At 37.9% G+C, this 23,468-nt stretch overlaps 1 protein-coding gene across 12 annotated transcripts in view; it reads left to right on the top strand.

Moving 5' to 3' along the window:
• Positions 1-23,468, top strand: part of LOC134218180 (septin-7) — a 172,271-nt gene that overhangs the window by 82,505 nt on the left and 66,298 nt on the right. For 9 of the 12 annotated variants that reach the window (XM_062697079.1, XM_062697088.1, XM_062697089.1 and 6 more), the window contains one exon: positions 10,572-11,520. The exons of the other annotated variants lie outside the window; for them this stretch is intronic. In XM_062697079.1, coding sequence (XP_062553063.1) covers positions 10,572-10,797 — 226 coding nt within the window. In that variant the 3' untranslated portion in view covers positions 10,798-11,520. Of the gene's footprint in view, positions 1-10,571; positions 11,521-23,468 lie in introns of those variants that run through there. 12 annotated transcript variants of the gene reach the window in all.

Genomic DNA, 23,468 nt, shown 5'->3' with positions numbered 1-23,468 from the left:
ATATTTCGTTGAAGGCAAATATTTGCCGTCAAGCTTTCCGTTGCAATCTACTGGGATATATTTTACTCAATTTCAACGTTATAAAAAACACGCTGTATTATTTTCGCCTGCTTATTGTCGAGGTTTCAATTGCACCTTAAAAAGCTTCGGGAAAAATGTACAACATGAGATTTTTGTGTTATATTCTGTGTGATTTACTCCTTACTGTTGTTCAACTTTTTCCATCCGCTTCTGGATATGATCTGTCGCTCTCACTAACATTCGCTCCGTTCTCTTCTATTGTTGATGCTGAATTTCCGCAAAATCATTCCATGTTGTCATACGCTATCCTATTTTCAGTTATTACTGCACCTTAATTTTAATATCAATACGCTGCCTAAATTATATCAAACTAATTGAACCGAGTAAAAAACAAAAAAACTTCCCTTGATTTATGCATAGTTTATAAAACAAACTTTTCCGTTTCTTCTTCTTTTCTTTCCTTACTCTTATTTACCTACCTATCGACACAATTTTGGGTTGACTGAAATTCAATCAACCGAAATCAATAAAATGCCACTCGCCCTTGTACTGGCGTGCGCATTCGACAAAAATCCAATCAATTCATCAAACTAACAAAATCGATTAACTGACAGGAAAAGAAATTTTTGTGTGAGTAACTTCTTTGCTAACTTCTCTTTTTTAGAAACTACCTTTTTGAGAATATTATCGCTACTGTCACAAACAATATAAAACTACAATACATATCCAATACCGAACCAATATGAGGATTGATTTTGAATTTGATTTGCTGTGTTTGTTTTTTGGTTCTTGTTAATGGTTTTTCCTTTCCTCTTGAAATACATGATTACCAATTGGTACTGTTGTTTCACTCTTGCTGTATTTTACTTTTCTCTTATAGTTGTTGTTTAATTTCCGTCGGTTTTTTTGTACAAAGTTTTTCGTATACTTGGTTGCCTCTCTTGGTTGCGATGGTATGGTTTGGTCCTATTTTGTTTTTTCTTTATCGTAGGAGAAAGTGTGCTTCGTCTGCTGAGTATCTCTATTTTGCGGTGAATGGTGCTACGTGTAGTTTAATGATAATTTATCTAAAATAAACATGAAATGTTAATTTTGTATTATTAAAATTTCAAACAAATTCCAAAGGAATAATACGTACGTACGTACGGATCTTAGGTGCTTAAACTATGGTGAACTATGATGCCCCCCCATATCAATTTCAAAAAGCGTTTCCTGGTCAATAAAATGTCGCGCGATATTTGCATAAAGATCCACTCTTATTAAAAACATGAACGACCTGAACTATTTCACAAAATTTTATCTATCGCATGAACTGCTGCTACTATCCTATCCTATGTACATAGGAAATTCCAGCAAGCTTGAGACAAATATGCGTATGGCGACAGTGAAGGAATAACACTAATGCATCGACTAGTCACAGTTGGTTGCATAAAACTATTCAATCTATTGAAGAAACCACTTCTAGATGAATTCGTAGTAGGAAAATAAGAACTTTCTGGCGAAGTTTTTTACTGTTTTTTTTTGACATTCTATTTTGAAAAAAAGTATAATTATTCTTGAATCTAAAGACCATTTTCAGAAAAATATGGCGAGGAATTTCTTTTTCCGAATGGTTTCTAAGCGTACTTACTGGTTCCTGTGCACTACGTGTAGTGCAAAAAGTCGACTCGAAAGATCTTCATCCTAGGTGATATCCAGCTATCACTTTCACCTGTTACCAGGTTAGATTCCGTTCGACTTCTTTAATTTTTAATGAAGGCTACGCCGCGCCGCCATGATTCTCTGGGTCTGCTGCGATGTCCAGCTGTGTTCTAGTCTAATGCGTGTTTACAGATTCCATTTCCGCCCTTACGTAAAATGTGGCCAACAAAGCTTCACTTCCGTTCCCAAACTTCAGTTCCTGTCGGGTTATCTGCCCATAAATTCATAACAGTCCCTTTGTTTGCTTGATTTTTGTATCTACATGAGACTGTTATACATTTATGGGTAGTTATGGGGCCCTCCTTAGCCGTGCGGTAAGACGCGCGGCTACAAAGCAAGACCATGCTGAGGGTGGCTGGGTTCGATTCCCGGTGCCGGTCTAGGCAATTTTCGGATTGAAAATTGTCTCGACTTCCCTAGGCATAAAAGTATCATCGTGTTAGCCTCATGATATACGAATGCAAAATGGTTACTTGACTTAGAAATCTCGCAGTTAATAACTGTGGAAGTGCTGAATAAACGCTAAGCTGCGAGGCGGCTCTGTCCCAGTGTGGGAATGTAATGCCAATAAGAAGAAGAAGAAGACGATAGAGATCGGTGTCTGAGATCCATTTAAGTGTATCGCAGACATTCTTAGACTATTGATGACCACCGATTTCTAAAATTCCTGAAGGATCTTCTTCAAAGCAATTTGACGAAACGAAAACCAAAGTCATCCACCTAGCAGTGCCTTTTTCGCACATTATAAAATCAATTAGTTACAATATGTCTGCTAGGTTTCAGAAGTAAAAATGTTATATAATATGGGCCCCAGTATGCTGCCTTGGGAAACACCAGCTTTTACAGGCAATTGATCAGATTTCGAATTCTGAAAGTTTACCTGCAGTGAACGATCTGATAAATAATTTTTAATAATATACAGAGGAAAATTAAAATTAATCAATTTTACAATCAAATCTTTATGCCAAACACTGTCAAATGCTTTCTCTTTATCAAGAAGAAATAGAAGAAGAGTATGCTTCAGATTTGTTGAGTCGAATTAAATTCGTAACTCTTAGTAACTGATAAGTGGTTGAATGTTCCATGGCGAAAACCAAATTGCCCATCTGCTAAAATTGAATTGTCATTAATATCATCAAAATAATCTTTTCAAACAGTTTGCTTATTGAAGAAAGTAAACTGATTGGACGATAACTAGACGCCCAGCTGGATTTTTGTCCGGCTTCAAAATTGAAACAACCTTGCCGTTTTTCCATTTATCTGGGAAGTATGCCAGTTGGAAACATTTGTTAAATAAATTAACCAAAAAGGAAAAAGATTTCTCAAAAAAAAATTTGACGAGTATGTAGAAAATATCATCATCACCCGGGGTTTTCATATTTTTATGTTTTTAGTAATAGATCTCACTTCATCAAAACTAGTTCCCAACGAAGGGTCAAAAACATTCTGACTGAGAAAGTCTTCGCACCTCTTTGTAACCTAGTCAATAGGACTAGTGAGACGTAGACTAAAATTTGGGCACTCTCAAACTGCTGAGCAAGTTTTTGAGCCTTTTCGCCGAATTTGTTAATAAAATTTTATTTCTCGCCAAATAACTTTAAAAGCAGGCTCGCGAGTTCTTTGGTATTGCCTTCGGCTCACAATTTTAAGATGGATCTGTAGCTGAAGATCGTCGTCAATAATAATGGAGTTGATCTTAATTTCACATTTGAGAATTGCAATGCCTCTGGCTTCGATAATTAAATTTGTCAAAGATATGAGAGCATTATCCATATTAATTTGGATATTGAGAGGAATATCAACATCATAAATTCCTATCGATATACGTTTTATATAAATCCCAATAAGCTCTATGATAATTAAAAGTAGAGCTGATTGGATTATAATTGGCGTCTTATGAGATTTACAACGTCACAGGAAGGTGATCAGAGTCAAAGTCAGCATGAGTTACCAATTGGCCACACAGCTGACTTGTATCCGTTAAAACTAAATCAATTAAAGGATTTCGAGTAGATGAAAAACAAGTTGATCCATTGGGATATTGTATCGTATAATAACCCACAGAACAGTCCTCAAATAAAATTTTACCGCTTGAATTGCTTTGAGCATTATTCCATGAACGGTGTTTGGCATTTAAGTCACCAGTTATGAAAAATTTGGTTTTGTTACGATTTAGAATTCGAAGATCAGATTTCAACAAATCATTTTGCTTTGCTTTGAAAAGGCAAGTAGGCAGCAATAAAAGAGAATTGTCCAAAATTTGTTTCAACAGAAACAACCAAGGTTTCAAAAACTTTGGTTGCGAAAGAAAAATATATTTTATGTTAGATACGTCTATCAATGACAATGGTGACCCCATCACAGGTGATGTCAGAAAGGTCATTTCTGTGGATAAAATAATTGGAATCTCTTTTGATGAAGAGTCCAGGTTTTAAATATGTTTCAGTTATAATGGCAATATGCACAGCATATTATTAAACGTTAGAAAGTTGAAAAATTCATCTTCAGTACCTTTTAAAGAGCGGGCATTTCAATTGGGAATTTTCAAAATTACTTTGATACATTAAAACGAATTCCAATAACAATTTTTTGTGTGAACTTTATATCAACTTGAAAGCTTCAGTTTTGGTATTTGGTTTGAACATTGCATTACCTATGGTTTTTGGATGGCAAAATCCTTCTTCCGTCTTGTCCGGATTTTTACTTTACAGCTCTATAAGATAAATAATTTTAAAATAACGTCCAGTCAAATTATTTTTCTACAGCGGCTTCTGCAGTGCTTGCAGAATAAGCAATTGTTTGCATTAACTATAACTACAATTTATCTTCGATGCGTTATAACTATTTTTATAGACGTTCCAGCAACGTACCTGCTTTGGTTTTCCGGCGTCCTTTGAGTTATACTTCAACGCAATATGTCACATGCTCCAAAAAGCTATAGGACGCAATCAATCTGGCCCAGATTCTGCACAGCTGTTTGGGACCCCGAATGGTTTCGAAAAACTATTGATTTTAAAATAACTGCCCTTATACCCCAATCTGACACACATACAGACATCACCTCCAATCGACCAGATCAGTTGATCGGTATATAAACAGTATGGGTCTCCGAGCTATCTAACAAAAGGCAAAAGTTAAATAAATTAATATGTTCGGTTTTGGAGTGATCCTATGACCATTTTATTTGAACCGGTGCCAGCGAAAGTGGTACATAAACCATTTTTGTCGATTTTGTGTTTTGACACCAACTGCTTCTGTGGGCAAAGGTTTAGTAAGGGAATAACGAAAAAGTGATTTTTGACAACTAAATCTGGAGATATGCACTTTTTAATTTCTGGTATATATCACAATGGCAATTTCGTTGCCAGGAAAAGTGGTACATGTGCAGTTCAACCCACTAAAATAAGCTTATTGAAATGAAAATTTTAGAACACAGGTGTTTCCGCAACAGATTTTAACCCTATTTTGAAATTCAAGATGGTTTATTGCTGTTTAAAATAATTTTAAAAATGTGCATGTACCACTTTTACTGGCAAAGATTTTCGGTTTCTGTTGCATTTTGTTCCCATTAATAGTGGTACATGTGCATTAGAGTGGGGCGCAGTTGTATGGAAAAACGCAAACTTCGTCCGATCAAGTGAGATCAAGGTTTTTCTGAATCGTTTTGGGACCCCAATTAACTGTGCAAAATATGGACTCGATTGGTTGCAACCTCGCATGCCGCATCGCGTTTTAAAATTTACATGGAAATTAGTATGGGAAAACGTACTTTTTCACATTTTTGCTATTAGCGGCTTAACGTTACTCAATACGTTAGCATATAGTCTAGAAGATGCCGAAAGACTTTGCAGAAGAAGGTACGTAGCTGGAAGGTCTACAAAAAATGTTATTACGTTTCGAAAATTGATTGTTCAAACCATATGCAAGAAAACAATGTTTCTGCCAGCACTACCGGACGACCTATGGTTATCGAAGGGCAAAACTCATCTTCCTTCTTGTCGGATTTTTTTCTTTGTGAAATGATTCCGGATAGCTCTCATTAGCTCTAAAGCCCTATAAGATCAATTATTTTGAAATAACACTCGGCAGTGCTGGCAGTATAAACGATTTTTTGCATACGGTTTGAACACTCAATCTTCGAAGCGTTATAACTTTTTTCGTGGACGTTCCAGCAACGTGCCTTCTTCAGCAAAGTTTTTCGGCATCCTTTGGGTTATACTTTAACGCAATGTGCCACTTGGTTTACGATGAACTGAAACCTCTAGTAGTATAAATGCAAAAATATACGTTCTCCCATACTAATTTCCATACAAACTTCGAACGCGATGCGGAAAGCGAGGAAGCAACCAATTGGTCTCAAATTCTGCACAGTTGTTCAGGACCCAGAATGACTTCGAAAAACCATTGATTTGAAAAAATGACCATGATGCCCCACTCTAATGTGCATTTTGTTCCATCAAACTTGAAATTTGTCAAGAAACTTAACATGTTTCTTATTACTACCTTAAGACACATCAGTCATAACACATTGGTACAGTTGAGATGTAGAAAATTGGTAATTTGAATTTTATTTTTGAAAATTTTGGATAAATGAGTCTCCTGTAAAATTAGCTTAATGTAACGTGTACCACTTTCGCTGGCACCGGTTTATTTGGTGTTGAAATTAATTTTTAGATTAAAAAACACCTTAATAAAAAATATATGACTATTTCTCCCATTTTCATCATCAGAAACTTTTCTTGAGATGCGTAGATTATTTATCAAAATTGACGAGAATTCCGTTATTTTCTAAACAATAGGCGTCCTGGACTGGTCCAGGACATCATCTCATAGCTCCAATGAAAAACAAAACAATGAAAGGGAATTTGACTTGTTTCTTAATTTTTATTATTTTTTCAGCAGTAACTGTAAGTTTTGATCATTTGCTGGGTGAATGTGTACATTTTAATGTGGTGAGTTTTATATTTGAATTGGGTGCCTCGAGCTCTGTTGTTTACTCCTTTTCCTCTTTGAAGCTGTGAGGTTACTTTCGGAGCAGAAAGAAAATTAAAAAACATCACCTGCATCCAGATCCAGTGCTGTAGGTTATTTACAACTCTGGCCAACATGGATGCTGGAACATAAGTGAAATAACGTGTCGCGCATGGTTTCAAAACTTAAAAAATGACGATTTTGAAGTCGAAGATGGTAGGGAGTACTTCGTGAGAATCGTACCCCTCGTGTTAATCCCTTCCCTCCGTATCATCTCTATCAAAGCGATGTGGAATAGCAGACACGAAAGACCATCACCTTGCCGACAATGCCCCTTTAACTTGAACTACACACATCATTCGATCCATCATCGACTTGACCAACCGTATCAGTTTGTCCGGAAATCCGTATATGTGCATTAGCTGCCATAGTTGGTAAAGATATGTGGGCATATTGTATTCGCGGCATTGCTGCAATATCTGGCGTAGGGCGAACACAGCATTTGCTCAGCTGCCTGGAACTGCCCCACGAATACCTTCCATCCAATGATATGGAAATGCTAATATCATCTTCCAAACGTAGACTACATGTTCATGATAGAATTAAAGGCGAAAGTACAGATTTGATAGTTCCGTTAGGAAACGGCAGGCATGAAGATGCTGATGTCGTATTAGAAATTTAGAGCCAATACTCGTCGATAGAAACCTCCTGTCTAGGTGTTGAGCATTCAGTCTGTGCGACCTTGGTCTAAGACTGTGATCCGGTTACAATTTCATCAAATTCACTTTCTGAATAATTAGTTTAAAACAGGGATTGAATTCAGAGAGAAATAATAATTTATTGATAACATCTCCGTACACATACCGCCAAACGGGGTGACTTGCAATACTACTCAGGTTTCTTTCATCATAATTCTATAATAAAAGGTTCTATACATTCTAATAGTATACCCGCAGAAGGGATGACTTGCAACAATTTATCGAATTCATATGGCTTAGAACAACGTAATGATAGTGATTTTTGATCCTGGGTCATTATTCAACGTTGTCAATCCAATGATATTAGTTGAGGGAGCCTCCCCTCATTCCGTTATTTAACGATTTTAAGGGATCGTTTGATATTTTCAAACAGTCGAAAGCTTTTTATATCTGTTTAAGAAGATGTACACCATTAGTAATTTCCTGGACAGTTGTTCTTAAAACGGTTGTCCTTTCTTTCCCTGCTATCCAAACATTTCTTCACGATTACTTTGAGAACATTCTTTTGATAAGGCATTCCCCACTCCGCTGCAAGCAGAAAACTATCTATCAGAGTTGGCTCTTCTTGAGAATCTGATAGATAGTTTTCTGACCATCATGATCCTTAGTTTCAATTTTTTTTTATTTGAATAACGTGAAATTGTTGGTGAGCACAAATCGCACCACCTTTTCGGATGGAAAGTTTGTTCTTTTTAAGGTGATATGGGAAGTACGAGAACAATCATCAAATCGTCATCATTTTCAGTATCACCGGCGCGTGCTTACTCACCATCTATAGCTGATACATTTACAGTTACATCAAATAACTGAAAACCAAAATACGCCACTGGTGGCAAATGCAGAAGTATATTCGGCTTGCAGTGGGCGAGTGAATGGATCATCATTTTCCTCCCCTTTCTACGTTGATCTCATTCTGACATGGAAGGCATAAATGAGATCCCCAGTACTTGTACATTGAAAATGGGTGCTAGTCCCAAGTAAACATCTTCCCTCCCCCTTCATACGGGAGCTTGGCAGAAGGAAGGTCGTGTGATATGTGCCATCACAAATATTGCCCTCCGCTCGCTTTCAAATCGACTTCTATAAAAACATTCTTCATGCCTGCCGTATCCTAACGGAACTATCAATTCTATACTTTCGCCTCTAATGCTATCATGAACATGTACGTCCAAGTTTGGAAGATGATATTAGCATTTCCATATCATTGTAAATCGTTTAACTTCACGTAGAAGTAACACACACGAAATCATTAATTTAGTGTACTACCCTTGGTGGGGGCATCCATCAATTCAGCTGTTATTGGTCGACGGTACAGCAGCAGTGCCTTTCTCTGCTTTGTTCTCTCCGAGGCAGCCAAGTTGGTTGCGATGAGACGGACGCAATGAGAAAACAGAACTGTGCAATAAAAATCCTATTCGACTAAATGCTGATGTCATATTAGAAATTTGGAGACAGTACTCGTCGATAGCAAATCCTTCCGCACGCGATGGCATATGAGCAAGTCAAACCACCTTCCTTTTGCCAGTGGAGATATCTAGACCAACATTTGAAAAGGGCGTAACAGCCAAAATGTATTCCTTCTGATTCCTCGTCTACATGTATAGCTATATATGTATACAAAGATTCAAAAGGAATAAATTTTGGCTGTTACGCCCTTTTCAAATGTTGATCTAGATATATCAGCTTCCACACTGATATTCTTCCCTCCCCCTTCATACGGGAGCTTGGCAGAAGGAAGGTCGTGTGATATGTGCCATCACAAATATTGCCCTCCGCTCGCTTTCAAATCGACTTCTATAAAAACATTTCTTCATGCCTGCCGTATCCTAACGGAACTATCAATTCTATGCTTTCGCCTCTAATGCTATCATGAACATGTACGTCCAAGTTTGGAAGATGATATTAGCATTTCCATATCATTGTAAATCGTTTAACTTCACGTAGAAGTAACACACACGAAATCATTAATTTAGTGTACTACCCTTGGTGGGGGCATCCATCAATTCAGCTGTTATTGGTCGACGGTACAGCAGCAGTGCCTTTCTCTGCTTTGTTCTCTCCGAGGCAGCCAAGTTGGTTGCGACGAGACGGGCGCAATGAGAAAACAGAACTGTGCAATAAAAATCCTATTCGACTAAATGCTGATGTCATATTAGAAATTTGGAGACAGTACTCGTCGATAGCAAATCCTTCCGCACGCGATGGCATATGAGCAAGTCAAACCACCTTCCTTTTGCCAGTGAAGATATATCAGCTTCCACACTGATATTCTTCCCTCCCCCTTCATACGGGAGCTTGGCAGAAGGAAGGTCGTGTGATATGTGCCATCATATCGCTCCGCTCGCTTTCAAATCGACTTCTCTAAAAACATTCTTCATGCCTGCCGTATCCTAACGGAACTATCAATTCTATACTTTCGCCTCTAATGCTATCATGAACATGTACGTCCAAGTTTGGAAGATGATATTAGCATTTCCATATCATTTTAAACATCTGTTGATTCTCTGTGCAAGAACAGCTGATCTGATCATAATGGAGTGCAACTACGGGCGGTCAATCAATCTCGAAACTCAATTTAGAGCAAATTCAGCAATCCTTGGTCTAAAAGACTAATTTTATGTGATTTTCATCAGTTTCTTCCCGTTTTGTATATTAAATTAAGATTGTCTTGAATGACATTATTATAGCTTTAATCAATGTGTTTCTTGAAAGATCGTTAATTTGAAAAACAGTTTAACACAAATAAATCATATTGCACCTACCGCACATAAAGAGATGCTCAGCGGACACCTTTGTATTTTGCCATAATATGTAGATATGAAAGTTTTGTAAATTTTTGTACATCAAAGTGTGATTGGAAACACCCAACATGGCTGTTTTTGACCTCGCTTAGTTGAAGATAGACTCTTGATCAGTACGAGTGACATAACACCTCATATTACCTCAGCATATCTAACCGTATACATAATCTTGAGAACAAAAAAAAATCTAATCATTTCTGATGTGTATAAACCCTTCACTTCCCCCCATCCCCATCACGTTTCCCAACCGTCCACCAACAACCACCGCCCCCACATCCTGTGTATGTGTTCGTGTCCCCGAAATTGGACCATTTTGCAGGACCGCGTCACTTGCATCAAGAAGTTCCGATGAGTCCAAGGGCAGGCGCGTGTTCGGATCGCTGCTGCGTAGACACACTAGCTTCGGAGCCCCCGATACCGTACGTGGCGGGGCTTCGGGATCTTCCTCTGCTACTACTACCACTATTACTAGCGCAACCATCAATACTAATAACAGTAATAATAGCACGGTGCCACCTAGTCCGCAAGACAATAACGAGTCCTAAGCTAGTTGACCCGGGGTACCATTTTTTGGTGCCTATCGTCATCGTTTGTCGGGCAGGACTCGACTCTTCACTATATTCAAAAAAAAAAGTTATCACTCCCACACATAGGTGAAAAAAGCAGATAATCCAATAACTTGTGCTAACGACCACAATTGTCGAAGGAGAAGCAAATGCCTATCCCGTGTAGGTTGCACCAACTGTTTCCACTACTTTCAATTTCACTTTAGCCGAAGAAGAAAACTTATATCATAGAAGAGGAAGCACATCATCGCTAAAGGCACACGCAAGCAACACATCAGCACATACATTAATTGTGTGCATTGTAGCAGTACTTAGCAAGAAAGATACAGATCAATGGGAATCTGATACCCAGCTATTACCACTAACTAGGGACTAGGCAACGTAAATAACCACTGCTGAATTACCACTTTCTTTCGATTACTCGCTTGTTTGTAACCTTGAATGGAATTTTTAACCTTTAAGTACCCTATTTTGAATAGTTTCATTTGCAACAAGGGACAATTTTTCATGACAATTTAATATAAGGAAAGCAACGATAAATCTCATAGCAAACTAAAAAATAAAATCGAACCAACGCAAAAAAAAATGTCATTTAATCAAACGATCACATTTGTATACTATTTTTTCAACTTCATGGACCATTTGTTTTGTTTTCTGGAAGTGAAAATAAATCTACACACGAATGTGTCACTGCATCAACAATATCGGTTTTTTCTATCATTCCATCCATTCTCACTGTACCATTTTTTTAACCCACCAACTGTATGTGATATACCCGCGGGAGCACTCTCTTGTTGAATGTTGTTGCGCTTCTTGTTTTGGGTTAATTGTTTCCCTCGGTTTGAGCCCCCTTTGGTTTGTTTAGCTTGTACCTACTACTACTGAATTGTTAATGTTATGTGTGCTGTCCACCGCCTTGAACAAACCCCAATCGTACCACAAAAGGTTCTGATCAGTTTGGTTCTTCGTATGTTTCTATACTATCATGTTCGTCCATTTCTATCGTCATAGTCTTTTGTTCTAACATGGTACTTACTGTCTAAATCATCACATAATTTTAAATCGTAATGTTACCAACATCATAACATAGTGTAGTGTTTCGTATATAGTGTTCGTAAAGCTGAGTTTAGCTCGCATTTTCATACTATTCTAGCTGATTGCGCATGATTCATTATAACGTATATTTGGTCATAGTCATTGTATTGTATTGTAGTATTATTTTGTTGTTCATCACCATTTTATTGTACGTATTAAATAGTATTAAATACAGTGGTAAACAAACGTTGAGAAAATAAATTATTCTTGATTACGTGTGATTACAAGATTTTCCCAGTATTTAACAGTTTACTTAAACTAAAAAGTCGGTAAAAAAGTCGTATGCGATATCTTCCAGAAACTCCTCAGTGACATCTTTCAGGCATAATTTTTCAAGGAATTCCTTCGTGATTAATTCTTTTGATAATTTTTCTAGGAATATTTTGAGCACTTCTTCCTGCAAGAATTCTTCCAGATAACTCCTCTGGAATACTTGCTGAAGCTCCTTCAGGAATTCCTCCTTAATTTCCTCCAAGCATTCCTTTGGAGTTCCTTTAGGAATTCCTTCGGTAGTTCCTTCAGGAATTCCTCCAGATGATCTTTCAGAAATCCCTTCGGAAGCTCTTCCAGGAATCGCTACGGAAGTTCTTTCAGAAATTCTTCCGATAGATCCTCCAGGAATTCCTCTGGAAGTTCCTCCAGGAATTCTTCCGGAAGTTCCTCCAGCAATTCCTCCGGAAGTTCCTCCAGATGTTCCTCCAGGAATTCCTCCAAAAGTTCCTTCAAGAATTCCTCCAAAAGTTCTTTCAGTAATTTATCCGGAAGTTCCTCCAGGATTTCCTCCGAGGATTTGCGGAAGAATTTGTGGAGGAATTTGTGGAGGAACTTCCGGGGGCCTTCCTGGAGAAAATTCCGGAGGAAAACCGGAAGAATTCTGGGCGGAGTTTTCTGAGGATTGTAGGAATTCTGGTCAAAATTCTTTGGACTATTTGGAGTAATTTCTGTAGAATTCTGTAGGTTCTGAATGAATTCAACGCTGAACCGATGAAACTTTATTTTCATGGCATTTTTTAGAGGATTTTCCTGATGAATTTTTAGTTAGATTTTCTTGAGTTTTCCTTGTTGGACTCTTGAAGGACTAGGAAGGAACTCCTAAAGGATTTCCAGGATCAATTTCTGGAATATTTTCAGGAGGACTTTCTTGGATGAATTTACGGACGATCTCCAGGGGAAACTGCTTTTGGAGCATTATTAGGGGAAGTTGCGAGGATTTTCCGAAAAATGAAACAAAATTCTTGAGGATTTTTATTACAAGTTGCTGAGTGATTTCCAATGCGAAAAACCCAGATTAATCCACCTAGCGCTGATGGAGTCTTTCTCGTGTGTTATAAAAATAGTATCTTGGTCATAACTCAGCCCATAGTCCGATTTGCCCAATTTCCAATAGGAAACAATGCGACAGGATTCTGCATCGAACGCAACTTGTTGCGAGTGAATCGGTTAAAGAAAAGTGCCTAAAAATGAGTGACATACACACACAGAGACATCACCTCAATTCGTCGAACTGAGCTGATCAGTATATAACACTATGGGTACCCGGGCCTTCTATAAAAAGTTTATTTTTGAAGTGAACATATAGCCTTTACGTATACTTTGTATACGAGAAAAGCAAAAACGTTTAAGTACTCGTATGCTTGCAACAGGTTGCATTCGACGAAGAATCCTGTCCCATTGTTTCCTATTAAAAATTGTCCAGATCGGACTATGGGCTCGGAAGTTATAGCCAAAATACTATTTTTCATTTGCACGAGAAAGGCATTATCACTGCAGGGTGGATTAATCGGAGTTTTATCATGATATGATCAGTCGTGGCCAACGCACTGTCAATCCGGTTGGGTGATCATATGTTTCGAATCAAAACAAACACGATGCTACATTGCTACGCACACCAACATATCCAATGACAAATGGAAGTGAAAGAAAACGTTTTCTTTAATCAGGGTTCGGGTTGGCACTGACCCAGACTTAAAAACGAATTCGACATTAGTGAACAAAAAAAACTCGCCTTGGACTTGCAACCTACTGTTATAGCATTCAAGGAAATTAAGGCAAGCGCTCAAACTATATCTACCTGCTAATTTCATTACCCAAGACTATACTCTTATGGTCGAGAGCGATCATAACCATGCCTGGCTACACGGTGTCGGCCTCGCAGTTCGCGAAGCGGCTGCGCATTCAAACCAACCTCCAGGTAATCGCAGTCCGGCTTCAACTACCCCAGCCTATCACAGTTATTTCGATATACCTAGCCTAATTCTAAACAAACCAGAACCAATTCTTGTACTCGGGGATTTCAACGCTCACTACTCGGCATTGCCAAAGGACGATTCATTGCCAAAAAACGTTAATTCGCAAGCTAATTATCCTCAATGACGCCCACTCGTCTCAATCCAGCTACTGGTTCAACGTCATGCATAGACCTATCAATATGTTCCGATCATTTTGCATCGCAAATCCGGATTACCATTCCCGGGTGGACAAAATCAACTGCGGCGAGACGTAAATGGTTGTATGATAAAGTAGACTGGGCACAATACGAAAAAACATCTGATTCCATACGACCGGGGACTTCAATGGACCTTGATTCATCTGCTGATCGGATACTTTCGGCGATGAAAATAAGCATACCTAGAACAAGCGGGAAAATTAGCTCCAAAGCGGTTCCATGGTGGTCTACAGAAGTTTGGGCTGCTGTCAAACGATGGAAGAAAGCCCTACGGGTACTAAGCCGACTCTCCAACAACGATCCGAATAAACTCGAGGCACTACAAGCTTTCCAAGAAGCAAACCAATAAATCAGTTATTGGTGACGCGAAAAGACAATCATGGGAAGCTTTCGTGGACAGGATATGACCAAAGAGTTCGACCACAGAATTATGACAAGCGGTTAATACGTTGAGTGGCAAATAACGTTATAACATCAAAGTTATCAGGGCCCCTCTGTTTCAATCGACGATCCCCAAGAAATTGTTCAAGTGCGCAACTACTCTCACCCACCCGAAGACGCCGACAGAGAATACAATGTTGACTTCACCCTAGTTGAACTAATCTGGGCCTTGGACAAAGGACGAGGCTATTCAAACGTGCCAGACTGTATTGGTTATACTTTGCTTCAAAGACTCCCCTTTTCCGTTAACACTGTAATGTTGGAACTACTTAATTAAATATGGCACAGCGGTACATACCAATCCCAAAGCCAAATAGCACTGAGACAGCGCTATGGGGAAAGGGATGGCCATTACGCGTATCCCTTGGGTTGCGGAACCGACACACACTTCGCTGAACTTGAAAGCTACATACCTGTCAGAGACGAGCACTGTCTGATCGCATCCCTAGACTTATCCAAGGCCTATGACACGACATGGAGACACGGAATTCTTCGGACTCTGAAAAAATGGCGTTTAGCAGGACGTCCGTACAACATGGTTAACAGCTTCCTAACGGATCGCACATTCCAGGTAGAAGTAGGAGGCCACCTTTCCAAACCATATACATTAGAGAACGGTGTTCCTCAAGGATCAGTGCTGTCCGTTACGCCGCAATGCAACCTGTCATTAATGTGATCCCTAATGGCTTACAAATCCTTCATGCGGTGCGAACGACATCATATTGATTGTAGTTGGACGAAATAATTAGTCTTTAAGCCGTTAGCTGCAAATTGCTGCCAACGCTGTTGTTAAATGGGCGAAAAGCATTAGCTTTTCCATTTCCTCCAATAAATCTACTAATAAATCTCTTCTACGGGGGCCCAAATGCTTGCCGGCCACTCAAGAAAAATATTACATGTTACCGCATGGCATTCTTAAGGCAAAAATAGCTTGGGTGTCACTATAGACCGAACCTTCAACTTCAAAGCATATTGTATAAAAACAGTGAAAAACTGCGCTCCGCGAATAAAGAGTCTGGGATCATGGCTGACTCGAAGGGTACGACTGCTCTAGGTAGTATCAGCTATCATCACTTCGCGCCTTCTTTGCGTAGTAGGCTTGGCCTGCAGAAAGGGAAAACCCAATCATCAAACTTCTTTCCCCTACGTACAATAAAATGGTTAAGCTGGCTTCTGATGCGTTCTGCACCAGTCATACTCTTGCAATCATGTCAGAATCTGGCGTTCTCTATTCGTCTACTAAAAAACCCAATGCAACAAGTAATGTACCCATCACTCAAAGAACTCAACTATCCCTAGTATTCTCCAACGCCGAAGATCAGAGCGGAAATGGAACTCTCCTAAACCAATAATTGTGTGGGAAGTCAAACAGCATATCAGAGCAGGGGATCCTCCCGATAAAGTCCGTCCTGTAGTGCAAGAATTGTTTGAAAATCGTCTTCGAGGTTTCGCTACACTTTATACTGATGGGTCCAAGGTGGAACAAACAGTCGGGGCTGGGGTCTGCGGTACAAACATCGACATCTCCGTAGCTCTCCCAAGACAGTGTAGTGTGTTTTCAGCTGAAGCATACGCCATCGACCTAGCAGTCAAATCAACCCGAGATAACCGACTAGCCATTCTCTCTGACTCTGCTAGCTGTCTGTCAGCTTTAGAAATGAGCAAATCAAATCATTCATGGATCCAAAACATCGAAGCTGACATCCAGATCAAAGAAGTTCTATTCTGTTGGATACCAGGTCATGCAGGCATCCAAGGCAACATTAAAGCAGACTGACTAGCTAACGAAGGTAGAATAAAACAACCACCGGGAATACCGATTCCAGCCAGAGATGCGATAAAAGAAGTTAAATGGACCATACGACAACGCTGGGACGAGGTCTTTGAGGTCTCGTGAGGATAAAACTACGTGAAATAAAACACTCTAGAGATTCATGGATTGACAATAAAGTACCATCAGACCAACTAGTCCCAACAAGTCTCGGACTCGGACATACAAGACTCACTCACCAATACATAATAAAAGGATCAGACCCCCCGTATGTGAATGCTGCGGAACTGTCATCAATGTGCAACGTACCCTCCTGTACTACAGAAAATACCAAGACCAACATGAAAAATTTAACGTCGATTCATCCTCTCAGTCCTCACTTGAGGACTGTTCAGTTTATAAAGAGGACACTTAGTATTGTCGATGCTTTCAAGCCATCAATCTTTTTCGAAATCTGTTTGCTTTTCGTTGAAAATATTGTTTGGCCTTCTAGAAATGAAATCCAATTATCAACGAAACTATTCTAACTCAGAAATTTGAGATATTCATAACAATCTATTTTTTTGGATTTTCAACAGCTTCAACCGTTTATATCCCGTTTTCGGGCTACCACAGGCTCTACTGTTTCTAGATATCGACAAATCATTGACAGTGTGTTTCTTTCCGATCTTTTTGATGATTTTGTTGAAATGCCGATTTACAATTTTAATTAAAACTGTCAATTTTGCTTATAAAAATTATGTTGGGAAGCTTATGTTTACGCGAAATTCGAGAAGCTTTGACAATTGGCGCCATTTTGTTGGATTTAAACTGTTTTATCTCTTTTCAAAAAGTACAGTTGATTGACAGTGTATTATAATATACGATAAAGCAAACTCCATCGAAATTGACCAATCTATCTGCATAATATCGTTATGTAAAAGTGTCCTCTCGATAAACTGAACAGTCCTTATTGCATACCTTAAAAAAACAAATCTCTATAATCAATTGTAATTTTTTCGTTATTTTAAGACACGGATGCATCTACAATGTGCAAAATGTCGATAATAAAAATAATAATAATTATGTAAACGTTTTTAGTCTCCATTACCATCAAACGACAACTTCATTTATTCAGTGGGACAAGTTGACTCAAGTTTGGATTTTTTTTTATCATAGGTAACATGAGCCAATTATGCGTAGAGCGTCAGTTTACTGAAGCACATCGGACCTGACTGTTGTCTGCTTGATTGTGGTTGCTGTTGCGGCTACCGCGGTTTTCTTTTTTTGTGACAGCATGATAGAATGAATGGTAAAAAGAAATGTCAACCATTTCCGTTCCTTATGATATCATGCACGCACGGATAAAACGAATCGTAAATGAGAATTTCAAAAAATGGTCGCCACGTTGTGAGAAAAGATATTTTAGTTACTAGATAAAGATTGTCGCTGTCGTCGCTGTCCGGAACATCTTTTGCTGGCGAGTATAGGGGAGCTAAATGTCAAAGAAGGAAAATCCATACGATTTGACAGCTTGGTACCCAACATGTTCCGGACAGCAGTTACAAGGATGTTATCGATCATTTAGTAATTCGCGTTCGATCATTTAGTAGTTTGTCAATAACTCACTCCAAAAGCTGAATTTCAAAATGTGTTGTATGATAGACTTCTAGTGCGAAGGCTATTCTGCAACTCTGCCTGATGGTTCGTTGTTTGATTTCCACTAGTAACGGAGTTATAGCTACAGTTTCAGTAACTAGACTAAATAATAACAAAATTTCAATCATTTAGTTAAAGTTACTGCTACTAGCGCTATAACTCTGTTGTTAGTTGAATTCTAATAACGAACCATTAGGCAGAGTTGTAGGAAAACCTTCGCACTAGATGTTCGCCATACAACACATTTTGAAATTCAGCTTCTGGAATGAGTTATTGACAAACTACTAAATGATTGAACGCAAATTACTAGATGATCGATAACATCCTTGAGCAGAACAAAGGGAACCGAAGCGACAATCTTTATCTAGTAACTAAAATATCTTTTGTTGTGAGTTGTGAATATTCCCAACTTTGTGGATGGAAAACACCTTCTGTGATGGATCAATTGAAAAATATGCTTGAGGTAGGTAGATACAGAAATTGAATTAACAGTGTTGCAGCGATGCCAGATCTACGGAAATTCCCGTATATTTACGGAATTTAATGCTTTCTACGGATCCGTAGATAAAAACTACGGAAATTAAAAAATTTCTGCGGAAATCTGCGGATTTTTTCACAAGCACACTTTTAGTTTCAAATGTAGTTCAACTTGAGTAAACAATTTTCGTTACGATTTGAATCGAACGAACTTTTATCAAGCTTCCATTTGAAGTGAAAGGGAAGAGTATCAGCGTTCAATTTCCACGCTGGTACTTCTCCCTCCCTGCCCTTTTCATTATGAAAGCAATCTTGAAAAAAAAAACTTTCTGTTTTGATAATTGACCGAAATTACCATCGCCTAAAGTCCAGTAAGGAGTCACATTGAAAATAATTCTTGTTTATGATCCATGAAGCTTGTTGCAAATAACCAATTCATGTAAAATCGAACATTTAAATTCTTGAGTAACACTCAATTTGTGTTCTAATCCAGAAGCTAAGTTTGAACAGCCGTGTGTGCAATCTTTGTGGAATTTAAGATTCACCCTCAACCAGTTGGAAGTCAGTGAACATGTAACATTGAACGCATTAAATTCGTCTTAGCTATACTTCAACTTTCCTCCATGATAATCTAGAGCTTACTAATTTATACTGGCGGAGTTCAATCACCGACGGTTCAACTGGGGCACGGCACAATTGTGCACCCACCAAACTGAATATTTTCTATCAAATTTGTTTGTTTACGCCAAAATTGTTCTTGACTGATGACTTTCGCAGATTTTTACAAATACTGAAGGAAGTCCCGAAAAAAATCTCGATTCCAATATAAATTTCTTCGAACATTCATTCAGAGATTCATTCGGAAGTTCCTTAAGGAATTCTTATAGAAACTCCTACGGAAATTCCTTTAGCAATTTTCTCATAAATTCGTTTAGGAACACTTTTTGTAAATCCACTAAGGTTCTCCCTCGGGTTCTCCATCGGAAAACGGTCAATAATTCATTTGTAAATTCCTCCAAAAATACTTTTGGTATCTCCTCCAGGAGAATAATTTTCAAAAAATCCGCCAGTAATTCAATTGGACATTCTTCAGGAGTAACCTTCGAAAAAGATTTTGAAAATTTCTCAAGAAGTTTTTTCGAAAGTTTCTACGGTAAATCCTCTGAAAATTCTTTTGAATGTCGAAAATTCTATTACAAAATCCTTCAGAAATTCCTTTTTTAATTCGTTCGGATACTCCTAGAGCTTAGATTTTCTAGAGCAAACTCCAAATGAACTACTGGATAAATTTCTGAAATATAAGATTTCTTTACGGGTTGTTCTATAGAAGCTTCCGAAGGAATTTGTGGGAAGTTAGTAAAATTCGAAAGAAATTCCTTTAGGAGTCTCCGAAGTAGTTTCTGAATTCATTTGCGAAGGATTTTCGAAAGGAAGTCCTGGAATAGTTTTTGATGGAATATCTGAAGGAATTACAAAAAAAATAAAGGTAAGCCTGAAGAATGTTTTGATGACTTACCGAATTAGTTTCTGGAGTTTTTTTCCATAGAATTGTTTACAGTATTTACAAAAAAAAATCTAGGAGACTTTCCAAAGAATTTCTGGATGAATTTATGAAATAACACCAGGAAGATTATTTCAAGATTTTTTTCGAGGAATTTCTGGAGAAATTCCTGGATTAAATAGGTTTGGTAATGGATCTTGGTTTGCAATCTTAATTTCAGTGTCAAAATAGGGTTTTGTTTCACTTCTGTACTTGACTAGTTCTGACCTTATAGTTCTTACTGCTGACGCCCAGTGTTGGTAGAATCATACTCAAATCTCAATCATCGAGGCTTCATGCACAAGCCAACCTTATTTGCAATTCTGTAGGGAGGACATCGCGCTTGAGTTTCTCGGACAGAATCGCATCGCTTCGCTCACTTGCCGAAAAATGATTTCGCTCTAAAAAGCGTCAAAACGCAATCGAAGCTTAAAGTTTGTTTACACATGGATTTATTAGTCATTATTTGAAGCGACGAAAGTTAAACCTGAAGAACACGTTAAAATCATACAGTGATGCAAATCGCGATTCGAATTATGAGCGATTCTCTGGACCATGATTCTGATGGGATTTGACTCACTCATGATTTGAATCGCCGATGAGATTTGAGAATTTCAGATTTTACCAACACTTCTGACGCCAAATTATGAATGAGCTATTGCTGTTGAACCAACATTACCACAACTATCGCACACAAAATAAGAAATCCATAATATTAAACTGATTCTATGTAGAAAGTTTCAACAGAGTTTAATAAATAAAATGCGAAAACGGTAGTATCAGCGTTGGAAACAGTTGCTGTCAAAAATATTTATAGCAACTGCCATTACGGCGAGTGTGAAAGTGTGTGTAAAAGTTAGGATATAACAAGACCAACAACAATAAATTTTGACGGTTAGTGGTCTTGTTGTTATCCAATTTCTATGCATTGAGAAAAGTTAGTGATCAGTCGTGTAATGTTCTGTTCCAAGGATTGTGGAAGAGCGCCGAAATAGGGCAAGCCAAAATTTTTGACCGAATCTACGGAATTGATGTTGAAGCAATCTGGCATTGCTGTGACATAGTTCTTCACTAAAAGCGGTGATATTGTCTATCTGGATCAAAATTAGTACGCTTTTTATACCGAGGTTGGATTTTTCTCCAGATACAGGCAATTTATCCAACTTCGGAAGTAGTGTGCTGGATTCGTCTAAAGATGCGCTAAACAACGCACCAATTAGTTTGACAGATAAAACTTCGGAAAAAAGTTCGGTTCAGAAGTCCCGACTTCCGAATTCTAAGTATAACCGATCAGATCCCGCACCTTTCGACGCCCCAATTCCTTCAAGCTTCGTGTGCACATCCTCAATCGTCAAACCGTGGGTACGTCGTTATTTTGATACAAGGGATTGTTACTTACGACAGGAATAGACGCCGGTTCAAAAAGTGTAGAAAACTCAACAAAGGGTTTTTCAGAGCTCATTTCGAGCTAAGAGCGGCCAGCGAGTTTGCCGGACTTGAACTGTACTGTCTGGAGTATGTTGAAGGCCGCACCTGCTTTATAACATCATGTTTCTGGACAAGTCCTGAAGCGACATAATAACACAATAGTACGATGTGTTCCTTGATCGTCTGCAACGAGTGGTTCAACTCAAAGACGAAAAAGATGAACTTCGCCAATAAACTTTCAAAAAATTATATGTTTTCTTGTAAAATTGAAAATCAATTTATTTGTTTTTGTTTTCTAATGTAGCACTTCAATAGCCGGACCCTGTATCATGGTACAATTTTAAATTTGGGAGAACATAACATTCGAAGCTTTTTATTTGCATTAAAATATGAATGAGGAGAAGATTTTGTTAAGAAAAATGGTATCTGATATAAAAAATTCCACGAAATTGTATGTTTTTCGGGTGATTGGAAAAAAGAACGCAAAGGAAAGGAATTAAGAATAATGATTTTTCAGATGGTTGAAACTAGGACCAAACACTTGCAAAAGTTTGTTTTCACTTTTAGGTCGTAAGTCTATGCATGCATAGCAACATTTTTGATTTTCAATTGCACATAAAAAGCGACGCTATACAGAGAAATTACAACTTCAAAATGTTTAACGTCTATATTTTAAATTTATTCGACATAGTGCATTGCCCTAGGTACACGGAATATGGGCAAAGCACGGTACTTTTCGTTTCTAATTATCTATGCCTGATAGTGCATTGATGTATGTAACGAATATAGAAACCTTGTTTTTTTTAAATTGAAAGCATTTCGATGTTATCCCATGAAGAAGATTCTGTTCTGTATAATTCCGCTAGGGTTACTGGTAATCAATAACCTGTGCAAGGTTAAAAAAATTTCAAACTTCCATTCACTTCCACTATAATCTGGTAATAACCTCTGGTTATATGTGTATTCCAGTACGATAAGGGCTTGTTCTATGTTAGTTTTGTGATTTGTTAGAAAGTAGACGTTGTCGGTGATGACCATACCTGTCACTAGCCTCAGTAGGTCTGAATTAATTCCCAGTCATTGTTATTTTCAATAAAGTTAACTCATGGTTAAATTTTATTTGGTTGCAGTCCATAAGTCAAGGGAAAATAAAGCATGAAACATCAAATTCCCAGAAAAATCTTTTTTTTTTACTTTTCTATCTGCCAAATTTCAAAGATATGTTTCGTTGGCTTATTTCCTGTCGATAAACAATTATTGATGCCAGCTCAAGTAACATTCCAAGTTATATAACGCTCTTGAAGACCATAATTTACGCTCCAAGTGTGTTATAAAACCAATATAAAACCAAAATTATTCCTCAATAAAAAGATAAATTCAATAAATATTTTTTGTATTAAGATGATTATACATTTACAATCGATCAATCTAGCGGTAAATTCTGAACTCACCTCATATTTTTTGTATTAGTATTCCAAAATCTAACATAAAACTTATCATACAGTGAATAATTGTTCTCCCAATGAATTTGGCTGTTAAAAATTTAAATACTAAAAGATGTGGTGAATTTAAAATTCACCACGGAATTGATAGTATAATCACCTTAGTACATACAAAATTCAGCAACTTATTTTTTTAAATTCATCATAATGTTTCACTGCGCTACGCATTTCTGATCAATCATCGAAAAAATATTACAGATCCATAAGCTTCCGCATGCTTCTCCTCCCAATTTTGTCCCTTGTTGGTTAACTTCGCGAAATAGAACCACAACAGCTCACACCTCTAGTTCCGCTATTACTTTATCTCTTTAC

Source organism: Armigeres subalbatus, chromosome 2 (genome assembly GCF_024139115.2).
Source record: "Armigeres subalbatus isolate Guangzhou_Male chromosome 2, GZ_Asu_2, whole genome shotgun sequence".
NCBI lineage: Eukaryota > Metazoa > Arthropoda > Insecta > Diptera > Culicidae > Armigeres > Armigeres subalbatus.
This window is presented reverse-complemented; position numbering and strand designations above follow the sequence as displayed.